Raw genomic sequence first — 24,356 nt, 5'->3', positions numbered from 1 at the left:
GGGAGCGTTATATGTGACAGTCAGTTCCACTCTTCGATGGTTAAAGAATAGCCTAAAAGTTGGTGCTAGGTGGTGATGCCAGGTGGGTCGTATACAGATGGCTCGGCCTGGCTAGGTGGTTAAGGCACTCGACTCGTAATCTAAGGGTTTCGGATTCGAATCCCCTTCACATCAAACAAGCTCGCCCATTCGACCGTCGGGGCGACAGAATGTGACGGTCAATCCAACTATTCGTTGGTAAAAGAGTAGCCCAAGAGTTGGCAGTGAGTAGTAATGACTAATTGCCTTCCCTCTTGTCTTACACTGCTAAATTAGGGACGATTGGCGCAGGTAGCCCTTGGGCGAAATTCGAAACCAAAATAATCCCGATATGTGTAAAGAGTTTCAGCTGTGACTTCGAAGAAGACCAAACAAAGTAGATTGTATTTTATTTGTATTGAACACATAAACCTGAAACGTGGGAGTATAAATCGTTTCGGTCCCCATGCTGAGTCTGATGAAAACCGAATCGTCTTCAGCTCCTACACTCCATGTAAAAGTGCTTCATAAAACTTCATCATGCAACTTAAAGCTGCGATTAATTATCCAATGTTCATACCCTTCCCTGTGGTCCAGTGTTATGTCTGCGGGTTTTCATACTTGTGGCGGGTAGAACACAGACAGCCCATTATGCAGCTCAGTGCTTAACTTCAAACAAACAAAAAAGCTGTATATAATATTATAACATTTTAAAGCGAAAGACGACTGATCTTATCAAACACATTAGGTTGATTAAAACTGTTAAACAAAGTTGGACAATGAATTCCTTCCAATTCAAGTTTTAAATATACAATGTGCCTAATTACTGCAATGGATAATAAAAATGGATCGTATTACACATGAATACTTCGAGGGAATTCCAATTCCAAGCAACAGTAAAAAAAAAAAAAAAAGATTTCTCCTTTTCCCTTCCAGCTCACTGATGAACGTTAACGTAATACTGACTTCCATAGGAGTGACGATTTAACTTTTACCGTACCTAAAAAACGACTATCAACATCTGAACTACAATGATACTATTTACGAAAATGAAAAGGTTTTAGGTATCAAAGTTAACACCGTACAATCTAATAACCAAAGTTTTAACATAAACATTTAATATCATCATACTCTTCTTCGGTTTCTTAGGGTCTGGCATGGCCAGGTGGTTAAGGCACTCGACTCGTAATCCGAGGGTCGCGGGTTCGAATTTCTGTCACATCAAACATGCTCGTCCTTTCAGCCATGGGGGCGTTATAATGTGACGGTCAATCCCACTATACGTTGGTAAAAGAGTAGCCCAAGAGTTGGCGGTGGGTGGCGATGACTATCTGCCTTCCTTATACGGCAAAACTAAGGACGGCTAGCGCAGATAGCCCTCGTGTAGCTTTGCGCGAAATTCAAAAACAAACAAACCAAGTACAAACACGAAACACATTGAAGTTGAATATTATTATAATGCTAATAGCAAGATAAACAAGGCACGTGTGAGCCTGTGTAAAATTATAAGTGAAAAGCCTGCTGTCTTTAAACGATTCTTGAAAAATCGTATACTAAAATCATAATAGTAAACTTAACATAAGTGTTATGTAATTACTAATAAGAGTTATGTTAGTAATAAGAGTTATGTAGTTACTAATATGAAGGTGTGAAAAGTTAGTTCCTCTCATGAGTTTAGTTACAGAAGTCAAAATAAGGTAAATAAATGTGTCTGGATGTATATTAATTTTGGTATTATGGTTTTCAAATATCATGGCTTTCAACAATTTACGTTATTTATATTAGGTTCTTAGTTTAATGCGAATACATTAGGTTCTGAAAATGTATGTTAATTGAATTGCTCGTAGTACATTACGTATGAGAAGGATTTTGGTGTCCTTATATTGTGTTAAACTCAAATTACGTTGTTAAAAAATAACCCAAGAGTTGGTAGTGGGTAGTTTTGACTAGCTGCCTTCCCTCTAACCTATCCCTCGGTGGGCTCAGCCGATAGCCCGTTGTGGCTTTGCTAAAAGAAAAACACACTCTAACCTATCACTTTTAAATTAAGGACGGATAACACAGATAACCCTCAAAAAGCTTTGCGTGAAATTCAATAAACAAAACAAACCTGGAGTTTGACACGAAGCAGTCGTGTTTTGTATACACTGAAATATTTGTTATCAGACTGGTTGGTGTTTTTGGATTCAAAGCTTATTTAGTCTGATAATGGACAGTACTGGTTAACAAGACGTCTTTAATACTTTACTATTATATGGATGAGATGCTGATGGATTCCTTTTGTAATTTTCAAACATAAAAAAGTTCTGATAGTCACAGTAGACTTGATGAATGGGTGGTGGTTGGGAACTATACCAGTTTGAACAGCTGGATGGGACACTTCATGCTAGTGTAGTTCGTTTGCTGTGCATCACTGTAAATGAGTGCCTTTCTACCATAGTGGGGACTGGAATGTTAATATCAAGAGGTTAGTTTTTTATTTTATTTACCCCCAAATGGCAGTACTTTATTTCTTTTTTTCAATTATTTTTTTTTACTTTTCATTTTTCCACAACTGTTCGCAAGCAATGAAGGGCGACATAGATGTAGGACGTCGTGGGCTTGAGCACCCGCATCTCGCTCTCTTAATTTATACTCCAATTCTGCATCTATTGCTATCCTTTAGTTCTTATATGATACTGGCGAATGGAGGTTAAGACTAATAGACGGTGTATTCCCACCGCTATGTGGGTCTTACTTTCGCAGTCACCTCCAACACCAAGGGTAAATTTTATAATCCCACATTTAAGCTTCTAACCTGGGATCTTTTTAGTTGATGCAGCGTTTTTTAATTTTTGTTTCGGCTTGTTTTTAAGTTAAAATAACAAATTATATATACACACACACACAAATACATAGGTGTATATAATTTCAAAATAGTGTCACTTTCAACAAAGTTTATATACATGATTTTTGGACATGTTTCAAAACATTGTTCAAAGGTACTTCTCTGCACACAAACCTGAGTGCCTGGTATGACCTTGGTGGTCAGGGTGCTCGATTTTAAATCTTCAGGTCGCCAGTTCGAATCTCAAAACCGAACAAGTTCACCTCTTTTCAGTTATGGAGGCGTTATAAGGCAATGATCAACCTTTGTATATGAATAGAGTAGCTCGAGAGTTGACGGTGGGTTACAGTGATAACTATCTTCCTTCCCACTGGTTTATTACAAGCAAATAATAATGACCACCAACGCTTGAGCTACTATTGTATGATCAAATAGGGTGATTTGATCATCATTCTTTTAACGTATGTAAGTCACCAGAGTGCAAAGTGTTTTTTTATAAAAAAAGGTTTTTTTTTTAAACGGAATGTGTATATTGGATATGCAGATTTATAGCCCAGCATGCTAACCCTAGGGCCACGCTTGGCCCTATTGCTATGCTAGAAAAAAAGTTTCAATAATATATTCATTGGTTGCTTTTCACCAGTAAATGTATTTAAACTTTGTCTTATGAGTATTACTATTTGAATAGAAGTATTGGGCATAAAAGAAATATACGACACATGAGCTAAGTGTCCTGATCAGAAACCCCACAGATCAGGCATAACTGTTTCTAATTTTAAAATGTTTACTACAGAGAGGGCAACCGTTCAGCAGCAATTACAGCTTACATGCTACTTGTAAGATAACGTTGGAATTAATTCTCCTGTGGCTAGCTACAAGTGCAAAGCACATTAAAAGACACATCTCGGGCTCGAATCTTGGACTTTTATACTCGTAGTCCTGCACGCTGTCTATGGTAGGCAAGTTAAAGGGAGTGGATTTGATGACAAAAATTGCTTTAAATACCGAGCTATAAGTTATTTAATAAAGGTAGAACACTGAAAAGAGAAGTAGTTTTGTATGTAAAACGTCTGTTTAAATTAAATATAACAAAGCTAATGAGACTGAATACGTCTCTGTTTCTGTTGGTGGTTATAAGAAGAAAAGGTTTTAGTTGGAATTCTGTTACAAACCACCAGAGTAAACCGATGAAATTAATGAGGAACTTCATGAATAGATAAAGAATTCAGCTGTCAATTATGTTATAATAATGGAATATTTTAATTTCAAGCATATAGGTTGGAAAATATTGAGTCGGAACATGAGGGAGACATATTTTTAGAAATTGTGAAGTTTAAAGAACGATAAAATTTGTGGTGCCAGATGATGTTTTCCCAAAGATGTTGATGGAGGTAAAGTATTGGATATGTGAGCCACTCGTTAACATTTTTTTAAAAGTCTTTGAATCGTGGTAAGGTGCCAAAAGAGTAGAAGTTATTTAGTTATTGTTCTTTGCAATGACAGTGATAAAAGTTGTTTCGACAACAACAGGTCTATCGGTCTTATGTCTAGTATTGGAGAAGGTTTTGAAAGTCTGATGAAAGATGCTTCTCAAAGTCATTTAGCAAAGTTTAAAATTCTTTTAGGTATTCAACATTTTTCATTAAGAATAGTTTTGCTGTTCTTATATTTTGACATCCATGAAGAGGTCACTACTTTTGCAGACAAGAATAAAGGTGTGTGTTTGGTGTACTGTATTTTCAAAAAGCTTTTGACAAGGTACCACATGAAAGACTTGTTAGAATTATTTCTACATATATGAGGAATGAATTGTCTCAATGGATATAAAATAGCTGAATGGATAAAAGTAGGGCCTGCTAATGATGGAGTTCAGTCAAACTGGATTTCTGTTGCAGATTAGGTACCTAAGGGCTCAATTTTGAGACACATGCTCTTTTTTATTTACATCAGTGAGATAGATGAAAGAACAGTCAATAAGTTATTTAAATTTATTGATTATATTTGGTGTTGCTGGCTGTGACTAGGATGCTGATGCTTTATAAAAGGATTTAAAACAATGTGATGATTTGAGTGAAATGTGGCAGATGTTTTTATAATTATAATAAATGTAAGTTATAATGTATGCGAGTTATCATAATTTAAATCATAAATATAACTTTGATGGGAATAACTTTAATAGTATTGCAGAAGAAAAGGATTTTGATGTTCTGGTTGATCAGTACTTTAAATCATTCAACTGTTGTACTTCATCAGTAGCAGGGTAAATAGGATTTACAGAAATATTAATTACAAGTCTAAAAAATATGTAATTGTATTGTATACTTTACCCGTTAGTCCACATTTGAAGTATTGTGTTTCGTCTTGGGTTCTTCACCTCAGAAAGGACATTGAATTGTTGGACATGGTTCAGAGATAGAATGATGCATATGATGCAATGTCAACGTAGAAAAAGAGTATAATGTCTGAAAATGTTTTCTTTTGCAAGCAAAATTTAGAGGGTATCTAACTGAGATGTATAAGATTTTAGGAGAATGATAGTATCGATATTTTACTTGTACTATGTGGAGATACAAGTAAATATTTTGGCAAGTCAGGAGTCGACTTCGATGAAAAAAGCTTTATTTTTCTAAAAGGGTAGTTGATCTTTGTAATGGTTTGCCTTCAGTTGCTGTGGAAGTAGTAAATTTTAAGAAGTTTAAGGGAAGGTTTGATAAATATTTTAATGATAAAGATTAGTTTTGAGTTTATATATATCTATATGTAGTATATCCATTTGATGGATGGGGCAGCCTCAATGGACTCGGCCCCTTGTTTTTTAAATGCTATAAATGTTGGGCCATGCCTATTCCTTAAGAATTATTATGTGCTAAAAATTATGTGATACTAAAAATGCTGATGATAAAGAAATTACTTACTTCTGAAATAGTTAGGTGTAGACATTCTGTAATGGAAATTCACATTTTTAAGAATATAATATCACTGTAAGTGTAGTAAAAAACAAAGATCACAACAATTACTTTGGTAGATTTTAGTTATTGGATTTGTTATTAAAACACAATTGTTATAATGTATTTGGATTGTATGAGTGCCAGCTATACATTTACTTATGCATTACTAATTGTGTACACGAAACCAGTTACAGCAAAAGTTCTTAATCTCACTGAATTACGGTTTAAGTTGATATACAGTGACTCCTGATGATAAAGAGTTTCCTCCTCAGTGGAAATGTCCACGGTTTTAAAATCATTATTCGAATATTCATCATCACCATTCCAACTGATGCTTCAATACCATAGGCAAATATTTTATATCATAAAATCTCTTAATACACAACAACTCAACCCTAAATCAGCTTGTATTTATTGGCAACAGTAAGTGAAAGAAATGAATTAGTATTCACTTAAGACTAATAATACTCCATTGTTAACATGCTCAGTTTTGACAAAGAACCTAACAACGAGAAGCTATCTGGCTCGGTGTAACTATTTCAAATTACCCCCGTTTTCAAGTTACTCCCCGACAATATAAAATCGTTTTCAGTGTACCGGGGGGTAACATGAAATTGATTTCAAATTACCCTCTCTTCTAACGCCAAAATGACAAACATAATGATTGCTTTTAATATTTGTAGTGCGTGTCGAGTACGTATCTAAATACATGGTAATAGGCAAAAGGCAAAAAAAGACAGACGGGGTTTACATAATATTAAGAGTTCATATGTGAAGTATTCGGGGTGGGGGCGAGTAGGTGACAATACGTTTTTTCCAAATAAATAACAAAGTCTTTTTCGTGAACAGCGATTTTATTTGGTCAAATCTGACATTGACACTTTTTTACACCATTGAATACTGAACACGATGATAGAGTCCAAATTCGGTCATAACATTGCAGGTTCAAAATGCTATTTAAACGAGCTATCGGAAAGGGGGTAGTTTGAAATCAAGGAGAGTAACCTGAAATCGATTTTGTCCTACCCCCCCTGCAATATGAAAACGAATTCAAATTACTGGGGGGTAACATTTACAGAGGGTAGTTTGAAATCAGTACACCGGCATGGCCAGGTGAGTTAAGGCGTTCGACTCGTAATCTGAGGGTCGCGGGTTCGAATCCCCATTGCACCAAATATGCTCACCCTTTCAGCCGTGAGGGCGTTATATTGTTACGGTCAATCACATTATTCGTCGGTAAAAGAGTAGCCCAAGAGTTGGCGGTGGATGGTAATGACTAGCTGTCTTCCCTCTAGTCTTTCACTGCTAAATTAGGGACGGCTAGCGCAGATAGCCCTCGTGTAGCATTGCACGAAATTCGAAAACAAAAACAAACAGAAGCGAGCATTTTGTTGTTATTTCTAAAAATGTACATTTGTTGGTTGACTAGGTAAAAAATATATACCTTGATTGCAGTATGGCATTCAATTTCAGTTACGATTTTGTACGAAGATATTATGTTAGTTCATGAACTTCCCTTTTCGTAAAATATTATTCATGTTAAATATACAAATTAAAGTTAAAGGTGCATATAAGCATATTTTGTAACTTGATTTTTCAAACCTATCCTTTCTGAAACTAACAGCTGATTTTTTTCGTGTTTTTCGTTTTCCCAGACCTCAAAAAGGGAAAGAAAATGTAGCTCCGGAAACCAATGGCATTGACTCAACACCTGATTACAACACAATAATAAAGGAAGAAAACAGTACAGAATATAATAAAAAGGTAATTACGGACATGCGTCCTTTTTAAATACATTTTAACCCTTGTTTTTCATACTTAAAGCATGTTAGATATTGCACAGCTTCATTTTTAAACAAAACTTAAGATATTATTTAGTAATTTATTTGTTATAGTTGTACAAAATCTAAAAACAGCTCAGTTTGATTATTATTAATTAAATTGTGGGATCGTTTTATAGACGTCGCTTTTAAACCTTTGTCGCAACGATGACCAAACTGGTAGTATAATCTAATATTTCTGGTTATTGCTTTAGATTCCTAACGAGAACTAATGTCACAAAAATAGTAGTAACTTAAAAACCATTGTTTTCACCAATTGTTAGTTGTAGAGATAGCTATTTGTGCATTTAATGTTGTTTTCAGACAGTAAAAGAGACTGCAGACATTAGAATTACGTCCGCAACAATGAGCTTAGAGAAACAGTTTCCCGCCATGAATGAAGTGAAGCCAATCCCGTCTCATATTACAGAAACTATTTCAGAAGCAATGCCCATGGAAGTAGACAGTGCACCAATCACAGAACCTTTACCTCATGAACACAGAGAAAGCAGTCCCATGCAAAGAGTGATTAAAGACGACCTGAAAGACACTGAAAATAACACTATAGAAACAGAAGAACAAGTACAAAAGGAAACAAACATAAAATATACAGATAAATGTTCCACTGTAACAAACGGTGACGCAAAGAATTCTGAGATCACTGATACTCAAGATAAAAGTGATATCATTACATCCGATACAAAAGAATCTGACTTGGGCACAATATCTTCAATTCCTACATTACCCACAACAGTTGAAAGTACACCTAAAACTGAAACCGGTTGTAAGGAACATACAGATGCGTCCCTATTATTCAAAGTAAAGAAATTCGATAAAAAACCAGAGCATTCTGTTTGGAATCCACTGGGGTCTAGTGCTACTTCTGTTCCCAAAGGTGGTGTTCCAGTTTTCAAGATGGATGTCCCATCATCCACTGAGGAGAGCACCAGGGCTTCTTTCTGGAAGCCCTCTACGTTACCAACAACGAAAACTGGAGACGAAAATGTAAATATATGTTTCCAATGTATCAGTAATTAGTGTTCACTAATTTGTTGTTGTTGTGTGTGTGAAGACCCATAGCCCTTAATAAAGAAACACAAAACTACATATAAACAATTCACAGTTCGATATAAAATGCTATATTTGTATCATTTTGGCAATATTTTTAGCTCATACACATGTGTTTGTATTATATTTCGCTAGTAATTTTGTGTTCCTGTCAAGATTATTAATATAGTTAAGGTGAAACCTAATATCAGTTAGCGTCAGGGGAAAATCCAGGATTTCTAGAGCGAGGAGGCTCAAGGTACCCTTTTATAAAGGGTACTTTTGTCAGGAACGCCAAAAACGTGATTAACAAATATTTGTTTGATCAGAAAACTGTTTTCAAAAAGTGACAGTTCAACCTACCCTGTACTATAACTTAGTAACGAGGAAACAACTTTAAAAAATTTTTTAAAGTTTTTCATCACTTAGTCAAGCCATCTCAAAGCTTTTGTACCCTAAACTATCTACTGGATACATTCTTTTGGTGATCTCTTGAAGATGGACACAAAGTGGCATCTGCATGTCATTAACTTCACCATCAAATGCTCACTAGTATAGAGATTAACTTTGTATAATAATAGGTTCTATTCAGTGTCTTTACACCAAGATTTGAATAAAATAATAGTCACGTTATCAGTGAAGAAATTAATATGAGAAGATAATTATATATCTTGAACTGCTTTTATATCAATATTTGTGTCACAAAAATCCAAGAACTGTAAGGCCGCAAAAGCTATTTAATTATTTATTTGCGTTTGTAAGAAGAGAAGAGCGAAAGTTGATATTGAAATTAAAAGTTTTCAAAGATATGTCAGGAGTGTTATCAAATGTATTTTTTTATAAACTATTACAGGTTAATAAAGAAAAATAGGTAATCGCGAATGATAAAGCTCTGTTGTTTTAAGATAAATGTGTCAAGAGAAACAATGAATAACAATATATTACGATTTTTGTTTGATTTACATTCCACGTAGAAAAAAAAAACTTTATTCGGTAGTCTCCATTGGGTCAAAGGTAAGCTTATAGACTTACAACGCTAAAATCCTAATTTTATTACCCATGGTAAATAGAGTGCAGGTTGTATTAGTAAGGGTATCAAAACAGGCATACCCTAGTCCAAAGATCTAAATATAAGTATCACATAAAAAACGTATAGGAGTATAACAGACATTATAACATAATGACACCGTCTACGCAGATTATATATATATACAAGAGACGTAACAGTAAAACCAGAAATTAACACACTCCGAAACAAAATTAGAACTGAAGTAAGACCATTAAAACAATTAAATTGGGAATCCTACTGTAATAAATTAACGGATCATTACAAGCACAGAGATAGCAGAATTATTTAAGGAACACCTACAAAACACTTTTAAAACACATTAATATAACACACATAACATATAAAAAGAAGAATTATTTAAGGAGTGTGTTTTTTTTAAAGCAAAGTCATTTCGGGCTATCTGCTGTGTCCACCGAGAGGAATCGAACCTTTGATTTTAGCGTTGTAAATCTGTAAACTTACTGCTGTCACAGCTGGGGACATTATTTAAGGAACACCAACACAGCATCTTTAAAACACAACGACCCCACCATGAATGATCACTTCCAAAATCATATAAAAACGAAAACTGAGGAAAAGAAATAAATCTTTTCAACTATTTTCTCCGTATCCGTCCCAACACAAACAGTAGAAGCAATAGCAAACAACACACTAGATGAGTGCATACCAAATGAAATAACAGCGATCCAGGCCTCCATAACAATGAAACATTCTAAAAACACGACATTTTGAGAAGACGAAATAGAAGCTTTTCTACTCAAAAACGGAACTCACATTTATTTGATAACCTAAAGACAATTTTCAATTCCTCCTTGACATCAGGGTATATCATAGTCTTTTGGAAGCAAGCGAACATTTTCACGTTTTTAAAGAAAGGGAAACCAACAAATAAAACATAAAGATACAGAGCAATCAACCTGACCAGCTGCGTGGGAAGAATTTTAGAAAGAATAATGAGCAATACATTAAACATTTATCTAGAAAACAACTTAAAATTACCAGTAAATGTTGAGGGCACTCACCAATGTATTGTACTCCTGGGGCAAGAGTATCTCATTATATATCTTATAATGTACGTAAGCGACATGCCACCAAACGATACATTTTCCAGTTTATCTGACAGTTCGAACCATTCTTAAACACCCTCCATAGCAGAGATAATTCTACAACATTCTTTAAATTAAATAGTAGAATGTTGCCAAAAGAAAGGAATTAAAATTAATATAGGCCCCGGCATGGCCAGGTGGTTAAGACAATGTACTCGTAATCTGAGGGTCGTGGATTTGAATCCAAGTCACATCAAACATGCTCGTCCTTTCAGCCGTGGGGACGTTATAATGTTACAGTCAATCCTACTATTCGTTGGTAAAAGAGTAGGCCTAGAGTTGGCGGTGAGTGGTGATGACTAACTGCCTTCTCTCTAGTCTTACACAGCTAAATTAATGACGACTGGCGCAAACAACTCTCGTATAGCTTTGCACGAAATTCAAAACACACCAAACCAAAAACTCAGATACTCGTCCTCGCAAAGTTAAAGAAACTTCTAAAAACATTGCAGGACTATGGAACACTTTTCAAGATTGCTACATCAGCCAAATGTCTTGGTCTTGTGCATGATATAGAATTAACATGGCCAAAGCACATTAATGCAATTTAAAATAAAACCTGGAGACGAATGTTTCACTGTAAGGATATAATACAGGCACAACAACCAATAACATATTTAAAATACATGAACAGCTAATAAGACCACTGATCGACTACACGTGCCCAGTATGAGTGAGTATAGCTTATAAGAAAATAACAAATAAACTGCAAAAATTACAAAACGCATAAAGTTCCACAGATAAATTCCTGCTTTTTACATAAGTATGCAAACATCCAACCATTGTACGACAGATTTATGGACAAGTCAATCACTTACTCTAAGAATCGTTTTCATAAAAATGAATTATTAGACACACTAGAACGCCATTTCATACGTGATGGAAATGATCCTAAGTACCTCTCACCCACGAATATGTATTATAAGTTTAGCAATCAGCCACCTACTGCCAGGATTACCTAAATTATCATTATCGCCGTGTATATATTGTGTATTACAGGGATATTTATGTAAATACATATTATATAGGCTACATAATGAAAATACATTGGAATATACGGGAATATAAACAGCCATGTGTGTTCCAGTGTGAAAGATGAACGCAGTACATGAATGGACATGGCCCTGTTACGGGTTTTGAATTCATACGTTCACTTTATGTGAAAACAATTCTTTCAGTACTGAAGAGATCGAAACTGCACCTAATCCTTCCAGATCCACATAGATCAAAATCCCAGCGCAGAATATCAGCGACGAATACACAAATAGACACCTATTTGGGGGGTGCGAGATAGCGTTCCAGGGAGTGCGAGATAACATTTGTTTGGGCCACTTTCACCTTTATTATTAAATAAATTATTAATGTGAGGGGTGCGAGAACATATTACATTTTTTTAGGAGTGCGGGGCATAAAAAAGGTTGGGAACCACTGTCATAAACCAAAATACCCGTACAGAAGTTTTGTTTCGTTCACACGAGTAGGTGAAGACCTATCCCTTCTCCATCCTAGCTCAGAAGAGAATTTTTAATTACAATTTTAAATTAGGGTTTGTGTTTCATTAATTTTGATGTGTAAGCAAATTCGTTTTGTAAAATATTTATTTAAATTAATTATTTCTTTTTTAAGTTACAATGTTTTAGTTTATCGTTTTGTCTTGGAATCCTTATTTTGCCACTAATGTGTAGTGGAATAATTGCTCCGCAGACACTATAAAATGGAAGTTTGCTGCCACAAAAAGGCTTACCTTACAATTAAACTTTATCATATACTATTCGTGGTGTGAGGAAGTATTCAACCAGACACGTGTTGTTCCCATCAGAAAAAAAAAAAGTCTTAGAGGCTGAAGTCTTCGTGTAATCCTCCATCTGCATCATCGTGTTAGAGATATTAGCTCTATGCTGTGTATAGATCATAGTTTTTAACCTGGGGGGGGGGTATGCCCGCGATTTTGAATATTTTATTCCTGAATTGGCTTAGCATGGGCACGTGGTTCGGGCGTTCAACTCTTAATCTGGGGATCGCGGGTTCGAATCCCCGTCACACCAGATATACTCGTCATTTCAGCCGTGGAGGCGTTATATCGATGCGACCAATCCCACTATTTGTTGGTAAAAGAGTTGGCAGTGGGTGATGATGACTAACTGTCTTCCTTCTAGTCTCACATCGCTAAATTAGGGACGGTTAGCATGATAATTGAAAAACAAACAAACAAACAAAATATATCTAAATATTTTCTCGATTCATTTTGTTTTCCTTTTCTTTACCTCTCATTAAAACATAGATCATAACCATATGTTTAAGTGACTATGCGTTTTTCTACTGAGACGTTTGTTTTGTTTTTGAATTTCGCGTAAAGCTACACGAGGGCTATCTGCGCTAGCCGTCCCTAATTTATGAGTGTAAGACAAGAGGGAAGGTAACTAGTCATCACCACCCACCGCTAACTCTTGGGCTATTCTTTTACTACGGATAGTGAAATTGATCGTCACATATAACGCCCCCACGATTGAAAGGATGAGCATATTTGGTCCATTGTATTAAATTAATACAACATTCTTATGTCATTCTTAAAATGAGCCAAAATATTCAGTTTTATTAATATTATAAAAAATTGTGAAATTACTTGTGTTTGAAGATTTATTTGTATACTTAATAATAATGTTATGGAAGGCATTCAGAATTTAAAAAAAATAACATCGAATGTTGTGCAAAACAAACCATAAGCACTTAAGAGAACAAAAATATTGAACTCTCTCATAAGCTACACCAATAAGTAACTTTCTAGAAAAAGTAAATGAAACAATTGAATTATGCGTGAATATTCTGTTAAAACTACTCACAAGCTGAACGTGCAGTTTTTGTTTGTTTATTTAAAGAATATAAATATAAAACTAAACCACGTGTCTGCCAGCACAGCAAATCAGTTGAAGACTTAAACATCCGGCGTTGACCACAGTCATTAACTTCACGAGCTCGCCAACAGCATGTTATCCCAAAATAGCTGACAGACGAAAGGAACGCTTTGATACTGACTACCGAGCGAAAAAAAACTAGAATCCTTGCCAGCAGTCGCAAAGATGCTAAACTCAAGTTCATTTTATGAAAAAAACTTAAAAGTAAACAGCTCCTTTGATTCAGTATGTCTGAAAACAACAACACCTCACATATATATTTATAGCAGAAACTGCGGGCAATTGTTATTAATTGAAAGATACTATCAATACTGTGTCCAAAATACTATTTTCACAAGCTATCTTTTGCAAGACAATGCAGGACAAATTTATGTTACAATTCTTGATAATTTGGTTACATTTGTTTTAATTCCACTTTTCTGTAGACTGTGGTTTATATCGGATCATTTTAGCTTAACACTGTTTGCAGATGTATAAGGTAAAGCTTCTTAATATCTAGATTGGCTCAAGACAGAATCTATGAATAACTTTATTTATCTCCAGAGATTAGTGTTTCTGAAGTTTCCATGAGTCACAGCTGCTTAGCAACGAGAAGAACAGAGCCCTTATATGTCGTGAAAATTCACTTGGTATAATGCATTGTAGTAACCCCACTCTCTTTATATAATCATAATTAGATGACGCAGCTAATCAAAGCGAGGGAAGAGATAACGAGGTTCCTGAGGGCAACATGATGGGTCACCGGGAACATACTACGTTTGATGACAATAGGTTAAGTGATATATTAACTATAAGTTTGACGTTTGTCAAATAATGATATTGATAACACTATGTAACAACATTTTTACTTTTTATTGTTCCTGGGCAGAAAGTATTACTTTTTTAATTGTTTATACCTAAAGTAAATGGAAAAGAACGATTTTTCTCTTCAAACTTTGCTTTTGTGACCTGGGAGCGTTTCACGAAAACATAATGGGAGACTATATTTGGGATATGATACGTGAAAGTGATTTACATTACAGTCGCAAATCTCGAAAAACTACTCACTTCTAAACATTTTTGTTCATGTTTATATAACTTTAGTGTAAATACATGTAAATCTTGATTCATATGTTAGTTTATTCAGACCTTATGTAAATGAAAATGTGCAAATTTGCCCGTTTTTACATAGAAAATAGGTTAATTTCTAAATTTCATTATCCAGGTCACAAAAGCAAAGCCTGAAGGGAATAATGGCCATTTTCTGTACTTTTTCAACATAAACAATTAAGAAGTAACACATACTATCCAGGAATAAAATTTGTGTTACATAGTGTAATGTGACTATATTAGTGATGTTTGAAAAACACGTATATTCAAGAATAATTGAGAGAAATGAAATAAAAACCCTTTAACCCGAGCGCTTTCTATCGTAACTATCTGATATATTAGTTTAATCATTAAAAGTTGGAACTTATTGTTATTGTTTTGAATTAAGCACAAAGCTACACAATAAGGTATCTGTGCTCTGCCCATCACGGGTATCGAAACCCGGTTTTTAGCGTTGTAAGTCCGAGACATACCGCTGAGCCACTGTGGGGGGTGGCCTTATTTTATGTTTAAAAATATTATAATTGTAAACACATTTTAACTTCTCTCTCTTCTCTCTCGATATGTATTTTTTAATTATCTTCTTCAGATAACAAAGACCAGCTCATCTGCTCAAGAACAAGTCAAGAAAGTTCCCCCTCCTATTCCTCCTAAACCTAAACAAAGACCAGTTAGTGCCCCTCCAATGGATATTGACATTCTTGACCAGGCGAAACTGGAAGAAACGGTAAGAAATTCTGCATCAAAGAAATTGTATTGAGAAAGTTAAATTGTTATTGAAGATACAATTAAAACTAATTTAATATTCAGTTACGCTTTGTGAAATAACAGATGGCGACGGGTAATTCAAATAAGATATATTTAATCATTTTTTTTTCTGTAAACTTCAATTTGAAAACCATTATCAATAAAAAAATTAACGGACGTCTTAAGTGCTACTTGTTTATCATACAACCTACTAAATTAAAAGTCTAAAGATGCGTACAGTTTATGAATACATAAGTCATACGTCAGTGTGAACCGGAATTCATAATTTTCCTGTAAATACAGAAACAACAGTTGTTGGAAACTTTGAGTTCAAATAATCTGTACATATGATTTTGAGAAATAAGAGATTTAGTCCAGTTTATATTTGTCTAAAGTATGCAAGACCTTAGTACGAGTATCTAAAGTGTTTAGAATTTAGTCATAGTTACTCCTGTAATTTATTCAAATTTAATATCCACTTAAAAAATAACTTGTTCAAATGGGACAAAACAAAGAAATATCACTACGTTTCGCACAAAGGTGTATAACATCAAGTACACGGTGCTATTACTACGGTGTTTTTTTGCATTCAGATGAAGTCGGATCAAGTATACTGTGCAATTAGTATGGCATTTCACAGATAGGTGGCATAAATCAAGGATGTGGTTTAATTGCTACATAAAAACGCATCATAAATCAGGTTATGTGCAAAATTTTAACTTTAAGACAAATAAAAACAGGATGCTCGGTTTTTAAAAGCGAGTTTCATCTGTTAAACCTAATTACCCTCAATAAGATTGTGTTACATGACATTTTAATGTTTATGGGTAACATTGACTTTCCTACTATTTTGATCACGATCCAATTTATATAAGTGTTGGAGCGCCTGAAAAAAAAGTCTCATTAATCGTGGTGATTAAGCTCCGTTTCCAAAAATAAAATATCATAAATTGTTCATTCTATTACACACCGCATCATTACGGTGTGGTGTTAAAGCACAGCCATTTTTTGGTTTTGACGTTTTTCGTCGAAAAAAAACACAATAACTTCAACAAATAGCTTGTTTCTTTTTTATTGTTCTTTTTCTATTATGTTAACAACGTGAGTTTGTTTAACATTATATTTGTATATATATTGCGGTTGTTCAGTACTGTAGATATAATTGCATAAATATTAACTGTTTTGACAAAATATTATTGTTATAATCATTTTTTTTCACGTTTCATTTACACAGAGATCAAAACAATAAATCAGGTTTGGGATTGAGACACGGCAAACATGACTTTGAATAAATACAATGGTTATTGCTTTATTCGTTATTAGTTGTCAGTAATTCTAAACTGAGATTATTGAAGCTGGAAATATACGGTTTGCAAAAGATTCAGTAATGGTACGGTATAAAACATTACATACACACACATGTGTATATACCTTTATTTTCAAGTGTTTTTTTTAAAACCTGGATGTATAACTTTAGTTTCTCTTGATTGTTTTCTAAACTTAAAAATCATGTGCAAACAATAAGTTTTGCTAAAATGTTAAGACATTTTTGAAACAGCAATTACACATTCGTCATGACATTGAAAATAACAGACATATTAAACTGGACGGTATTCAAACTGATAAAGTCCTGTTGTTGGACTTTGCCAATCGAAAAAGTTGGAATTTAAATTATGACAGCCTAAAAATGAGAATGATGCAGAATATACGAATCAATAGACACCACCTCTTAACACATGTAGTAAGACTACTTGTACAAAACTAACATCACGTACAGCAGAACTGAAACTTGATTGGCCAACCTTTCTACGATGCAGTTACTTCACTTATGTGGAATTTAGGCCTAACATCCTCAGAATATTTTTAGCACTCATGAAATTCGTCTTACCTGTATTTTCGAAACTCAAAACGAGGGCAGCAGTCCGTAAGATCTGAGGTTTGGAAAACTTTTAGTAGAAAAACAAATGAATGCTTAATATTTTCAGCTTATCAGTTTGCTTCGATCATTAATTAATCTTCATCATCCTAAAAAAAACCAAAAAACAATAAAATGTTCAGTTGTTTTTAAAATATCAAGTAGTTTAAAGTAATAGTTGATATTAGACTAAACTTAGTTGGAATGGCCGATACGTTTACCGTTACCTAATGAAGACACAGCTAGGTAAGTTTGCATGGTTATTTATTCAGAAGGTTATATGCGTATACAACAGGAATTTTATTAAAATATGTTCTCAAGACGGCCGGTTTGGGTATTAAAACTTTATTTCAATTAACGTTTTAATACCTAATACAAGCCGTCTTGAGAATACATTTTTACTTCTTCAGTAGATTTCTCGTCATCGCAAAGTAACTTTGTTACATGCGACTTGGCTTTAACTTAATGTAATACTGATTCAACGACATCTTTATTTTTGGCAGTTTATATTCTGTTTTTAAAATGCTTTGTCGTCACAGGTTAATTCAACTTTACTTGAGTTGACTCAATAACTGCCAAACATGTTGGTTTATGATAGAAAATAGTATTTCTTTTCAAATTGTAATTTGAAAGGAAAACGAAAAGAGAGAGATTTTTAAAGGCCCGCCTTTTTATCTAAAAAAAATTAGTTTAGGCATAGAAAAGTACACACATACACACACACGTATATGCCGCAGAAATATGATTTTATTATAAAGTTTTATAGGTACTGAAAGCATATTGAATTTACATAAAAGTGTTTCATTGGAATAGACGTATTTTACTCTGCATTATCACAGACATCGGAATTGGGGGTGAGTGAACATGCGCCTACATCAATTAAATTTGGGGCCTGAATCTCATTTCCCTCCGCCTAATATTTTACTCACAAGAACTCTTTATTCAGTCATATTTCTATGTAGATGAGTACCTTTGACAGCTGAAACGAGAGAACACTACAGTTCTTTGGCACGTTCGAAACATTTTGCTGTTAGCATTTTTTTGTTTATCTCTGTAGTGTGTACACTGGCTAATATTGAATAACGATTTTGTAGTACACAGCAAACAATTAATTCGTATTTTCAATGTTTTCGTACAAACAGTACTGTACTTGTTATCGAATAATATTTTAGTGACTTTTAATTGATTGTCAGACAGTCTTTATACATTTACAATGGCCTCTACATGGATTTGCACTTCTCGACATGTCTAATATTACAGTTTAACATTCACCCATTTCTGACTTAGTTTCGAAGAGATGGTTTTTAATAGGATATATCTTTCTCTGTAATATAACACATTTGCCAATTTGCTCTTGGTTGAGGTTCGAGAAGTAAGTTTTTATAAAGACTTGTCTTCCAGTATAAAATAAAATAAATACCATTTTAGTCTTGGTCGAAATTCCAGTGAAATTATAAGTGTACGTTTTTCTCTGTAAGGCAATACAAATAACATTCTTTCATTCTTGGCTGAGATTTGAGCACGGTGATAAGGATATATAATTTTCTCTAAGGTAATGCAAGTAACTCTCTTCCACTCTTGGCTGAAATTCGATAGAATTGACCCAGCGTATCTAGATGGTTAGGGCGCTCGACTTATGATCTGAAAGCTTAGGGTTCGAATTCCTGTCACACCAAACATGCTCGCCTTTTCAGTCGTGGAGGCGTTATAATATGCGGTCAGTCTCGCTATTCGTTGGTAAAAGAGGAGGCCGAAAGTTGGCGGTGAGTGGTGATGACTAGCAGCCTTCTCTCTAATCTTACACCGTTAAATTAATAACAACTGCGCGAATTACAAAACAAATAATCAAATAAATCGATAGAATGATGAAGATACGATTCATATGATTTATTTTGCAAGAGGTATATTCTTTTCTATAATAAGCAAAAGTTATGTTATTTCGTTTATAATTCATATTAGAATTATTCATTGTATTAAGGTTTTCTGAGAAATACGAAACATTATGATCTGCATTTCTAAATTATGATGCACAGTAAGTATGATACCATACATTTATTTGTATCACGTACAGATACCGCATTTTTTGTTCTAAATCTGTCCGATTGTTTGACGTTCTTTTAATCGTATAAAATGTAACTGTAATTAATAGTGGATACTTCTAAGTTATGAATACAGTGTTATCCTGTGAATAACTAAGAAATGAAACAAAACATAATGTGTTTCTTACCTCTACTTAAGGGATTTTGTATCTTACAGCTTCTTTGCTAATGTACAAATGTTTATATCCGAAGTAAATTCCCTACCTCTGTAGTGAGATTACAAGACGTTAGAAAATAGATATTTGATAATTAACCTTAATGAATTTCTTTAGCTCTATAAAATTTTGAAAAATATTTAAAAATAAGAATTCTATGCACACAAAAAATAATTGTTTACGACTGATATATAATAGAAAAAGTTGTTTAATTTGTATTATTTCTATTAACGCAAACAAAGTAACCATTAAAATAATTGCTTGCCACTTATATACATAAATATATGTGTGGGTGATATTTATTAATAAACGGATTAAAGTATTTATTCAGGAAATTGTCTTATAATAAAAGAGTTTCGATAAGTAAAATATCTGGATTAACGAGAGAAGTGTGACTGGCAGAGTTCACTTGTGGGTTCTACAATAATACGGGGACACTATAGCGCTAAAGTTTGAGTTTGGTGTATGCAATGGGCAGAACACAAAAAGCGTATTGTGTTGCTTTACACTACACAGCCAAGTTTCAATCCCAAGTAATGACATTTGAATTAACGATTCCTCTTACTTCATCTTTTGTGTTACACTTCAAAATAAAGCTGTGAAACTATTGTCTCTATTTCTCACTTGATTGCATTTTTGAGAACATGTTATATTTTTACCCTATTTAAAATAAAATAATGATTAGAAACAATAAACAAGACACTGAATTCTGTTGCACATTTGCAAAGTACTCTTTGAGTATCTGTTAAATTGTGTAAACCTCGTCTCTAGGTGCATGCATTAATTTCCTGCGTTTCTGCTTGCTTATCTTTTAAAAATGCTTATTCTAATTGTAACAACAGAATTAACCATTTTTTGGTATTATTGGCCAACATTTACAGTTCCAACCTCCTCCTGAGACAGACTCAACTAACCAGTCAACTCGTCACGCCTACGAGCCAGCATCAGACAGTGATTTTGACGGCTACGCTACTTTCCCTAGAAGGAGTAAGCGTAATTAATTAATAATAAGTGTCTAGGTTTATTCTCCTACAGTGTGATTAAGATAAACAGATTTGTGAATTTGGTGTTAATATATATCTGAATAAGATAGCTAACAATACCATTGTTTTTAGTAAATGCCAGGTGTAGTAATAATGAATAACTAAAATCATTTATCCAGAGTAAATCACTTCGATAGTTGTAACAGTGTTCGAACTGTCTGCTGCCGTGATATTTTAAAATATTTTTGAGGGAACTGATTTTTCTAGTTATTGAAATTCCAATTCTCAGACACACAGAAACAATTAGTATTAATATAAATTATCGTCGCAATCCTTTGGTTGTTGAATCTCGTGTATTAACAATTTTAAGCAATCTCTTTCAGAAAAAATGTATTCATCGTCGAGCTTTTACGAAGATCCGAGTGCGAACTACCCGACTGTAGAGGAACAAGTCGAACTTTGCCGAAAAATCGCCGACTCTCTTTCTGCTGACAAGAATCAGAAATCACGTGGAGCCAACATGTTTTATCGAAGAGTAAAAAGGTCACAAAAATGGGTTCACGAATGTAAGTTGTTTGAATTAAATGTAGTTAATTTTCTATATGTGAAGAGTTACAGTGCTTTTGCTAATTTCATGTTTCTCAAACAGTCATATCTTGTACTTAAAAACGTTAATATTTTCGATTAATTAACCAGGATAATGGTCTGCGATTGTTAAATCTGGTATTTTCTCGATTTTGTTTTGTTTGTTTTGAATTTCGCGCAAAGCTGCACGAGGAATATCTTCGCTAGCCGTCCCTAATTTAGCAGTGTAAGACTTGAGGGAAAGCAGCTAGTCATCACCACTCACCGCCAACTCTTGGGCTACTCTTTTACCAACGAAAAGTGGGATTGACCGTCACATTATAGCGCTTCCACGGCTGAAAGAGCCAGAATGTTTAATGCGACGGGGATTCGAACCCTCAACCCTCAGATTACGAGTTGAACGCATTAACCACCTGGCCATGCCGGGCCGGTATTTTCTTGACTTTGCCTCTCCTTTTTTAGCATTTTCTCAATTGTTTGTTTGTTTTGAATTTTGTGCAAAGTTATACGAGGACTATCTGAGCTAGCCGTCCCAAATTCAGCAGTGTAAGATTAGAGAGAAGGCAGCTAGTAATAACCACCCACCGCAAATCCTTGGGCTACCTTTTAGCAACAAACTGTGGGATTGACCGTTACATCATAATGACCCTACAGCTTAAAGGGCGATCATGTTTTATGTAACGGAGGTTTGAACCCGTAGATTGCAAGTAGAGCGCCCTAACCACCTGCCTATGCCGGACCTTTCTCAGTGAAGTTTCTCTGAACAGCAAATTAAGTACTTTGTTCATGTACAAACAATACTCTCAACCAACCAATAAAATCAACCACAAAATCAAGGAAGTTGTTTGAGCATAAAGTATCTGCGTTTTGTACACCACGGGGAATCAAGCCCTGGATTTTGGCTTTGTAAGTCTGTATACATACCGCTGATCCATTGGCAGCCCGTTACACGAAACTTGCTCACCCTTTCAGCCGTGGGGGAGTTATAATGTGACGGTCAATCCCACTATTCGTTGGTAAAAGAGTGGCCCAAGAGTTGGCGGTGGGTGGTGACGACTAACTGCCTTCCCTCTATTTATCTCACACTGCTAAATTATGGACGGCTAACTCAGATAGCCCTCGTGTATCTTTGATCGAAATTCAAAACAAACCAAACCCATTGTCGGACAAACTGAATAAATGTTCTGGCTTATTGTGTACTTCATTTTAAATGTAACATAATAAGATCACGAAATGAAATCAATTCACGTACTAGATTCATTTTATTAGATAAAATTATATATTCTTTGGGGTACTTTTTGTTTCTTTTTAACTCTATTCTTGTTAAACACGAACTTCTTATTTCGACAAATACATCACCGTGAGCCTAAGTGTTTATTTAAGCAGAGGAAGAAATTTGTGCGCTTACGCACGTTTTCACTTGCACGTATTTTGTTTCACGTGCCTTTTATAGATGAGACTTGCCTGACGTCAAGAGCTGCACACTCGTACAAACATAAGTATGTGTCTGTACAGCGAAACTTCCATCTGCGAAGTTAAGACATATGATTTAGTTTTAAAACATTTGTGCGTTTATTTTCGGTGATGTAAGACATGTAACAACGAAAGTGTAAAACATTAACTCAGCAGAAATAATAACAAGAGGCATTTCAAGAACTAGTAACAAAAGACAATGAGATAAAAAAATGTGTGTCTTGAATATTGTGTTATTGTTCTCAAAAGTTATGTTCAGACATTGAGATTACTACAATCTCTCTATAGATAAATTCAATTTAAATTGTTTTCTCTCCAAGTTTTGCTATACTATTCTTAAGAAGTATTTGTCGATAAAAAACTATTTATCCTAGTTGTTTAACAAATAAACCTTTTGGCTTGTTTCTTTTCCATACAAAATAAATAGTTGTACAGTTTAAACAAAACAATTACTTACACCCATAAAATCTACAGACATTTGTTTCTATTCTAGTAGAATACAGTTCAGTGGGCTATATATATATCAGTTAATAATATATATATATTATTTTTAATTATTAAGTTATGATTTCTTTACTGTTTAAGTTAACTATATTCTTATTGTTTCTCTTGTTAACTTATTATTTTCTCTTTCATATATTTCTTTTGTTCGTTTATTGTTTGATTTTTTGTCTTTTTTATTCGTTCTCAACTTATTTTCTGTATTTCTTCTATTCGTGCGTTGTTTATTAATATTTTTCTCATTTTATATTCGTTCTATTTTTTCCTTTACTTGTTTGTTATTTAATTTGTAAGTTTATACTATTCGATGTTTCTCGTCATTTTTAATATTTTATTTACTATTTATAATTAATGTACTCGTTTTTATATAATTTGTATGAGATTCCTATTCCATTATCGTTTACTTTATGTGTCAGTTAACCTGATCCAACTACATTAAGTGGCCACTTTATTAGGTACACCTATCTAGTACAGGGAAGGACCCCGTTTTTGCCTCCAGAACAGCCTGAATTATTCATGGCATGGATTCAACAAGGTGCTAGAAACATTCCTTAGGGCTTTTGCTCCATGCTGACACAATAGCATCACACAGTTCTTGCATATTTGTCGCCCACACATTCATGCTGCGAATCTCCCATTCCACCTCATCCAAAAGATGCTTTATTGGACTGAGATCTGGAGACTGTGCAGACCATTGGAGTAAACTGAAGTCACTGTCATGTTTGTGGAACCAGTTTAAGATGATGCGTGCTTTGTGACACGATGCATTATTCTGCTAGAAGTAGCCACTGGAAAACGGGTAGACTGGCCATAAATAGATGCACATGGTCAGCAACAATGCTCAGGTACGCTGTGGCATTGAAATGATGCTCAATTAGTATCAAGAGTCCTAATGTGTGCCAATGAAACATTCCCCACACTATTACACAACCACCACCAGCCTGTACCGTTAACACAAGGCAGAATGTATCCATGGATTTATGCTGTTTACTCCAAATTCTGATCCTACCATTTGCATGTTCAACGGAAATCGAGATTCATCAGACCAGGCTACGTTTTTCT

General features: G+C 34.4%; 1 protein-coding gene across 2 annotated transcripts in view; it reads left to right on the top strand.

Moving 5' to 3' along the window:
• Positions 1-24,356, top strand: part of LOC143234155 (uncharacterized) — a 47,305-nt gene that overhangs the window by 8,740 nt on the left and 14,209 nt on the right. Inside the window, exons 3-7 of one of the 2 annotated variants that reach the window (XM_076471282.1) lie at positions 7,449-7,557; positions 7,938-8,618; positions 15,426-15,563; positions 20,634-20,739; positions 21,119-21,301. In XM_076471282.1, coding sequence (XP_076327397.1) covers positions 7,449-7,557; positions 7,938-8,618; positions 15,426-15,563; positions 20,634-20,739; positions 21,119-21,301 — 1,217 coding nt within the window. The remainder of the gene's footprint in view (positions 1-7,448; positions 7,558-7,937; positions 8,619-15,425; positions 15,564-20,633; positions 20,740-21,118; positions 21,302-24,356) is intronic. The other variant, XM_076471283.1, reaches the window with a different exon arrangement.

Source organism: Tachypleus tridentatus, chromosome 12 (assembly GCF_004210375.1).
Source record: "Tachypleus tridentatus isolate NWPU-2018 chromosome 12, ASM421037v1, whole genome shotgun sequence".
In the NCBI taxonomy this organism is placed as follows: Eukaryota; Metazoa; Arthropoda; class Merostomata; order Xiphosura; family Limulidae; genus Tachypleus; species Tachypleus tridentatus.
This window is presented reverse-complemented; position numbering and strand designations above follow the sequence as displayed.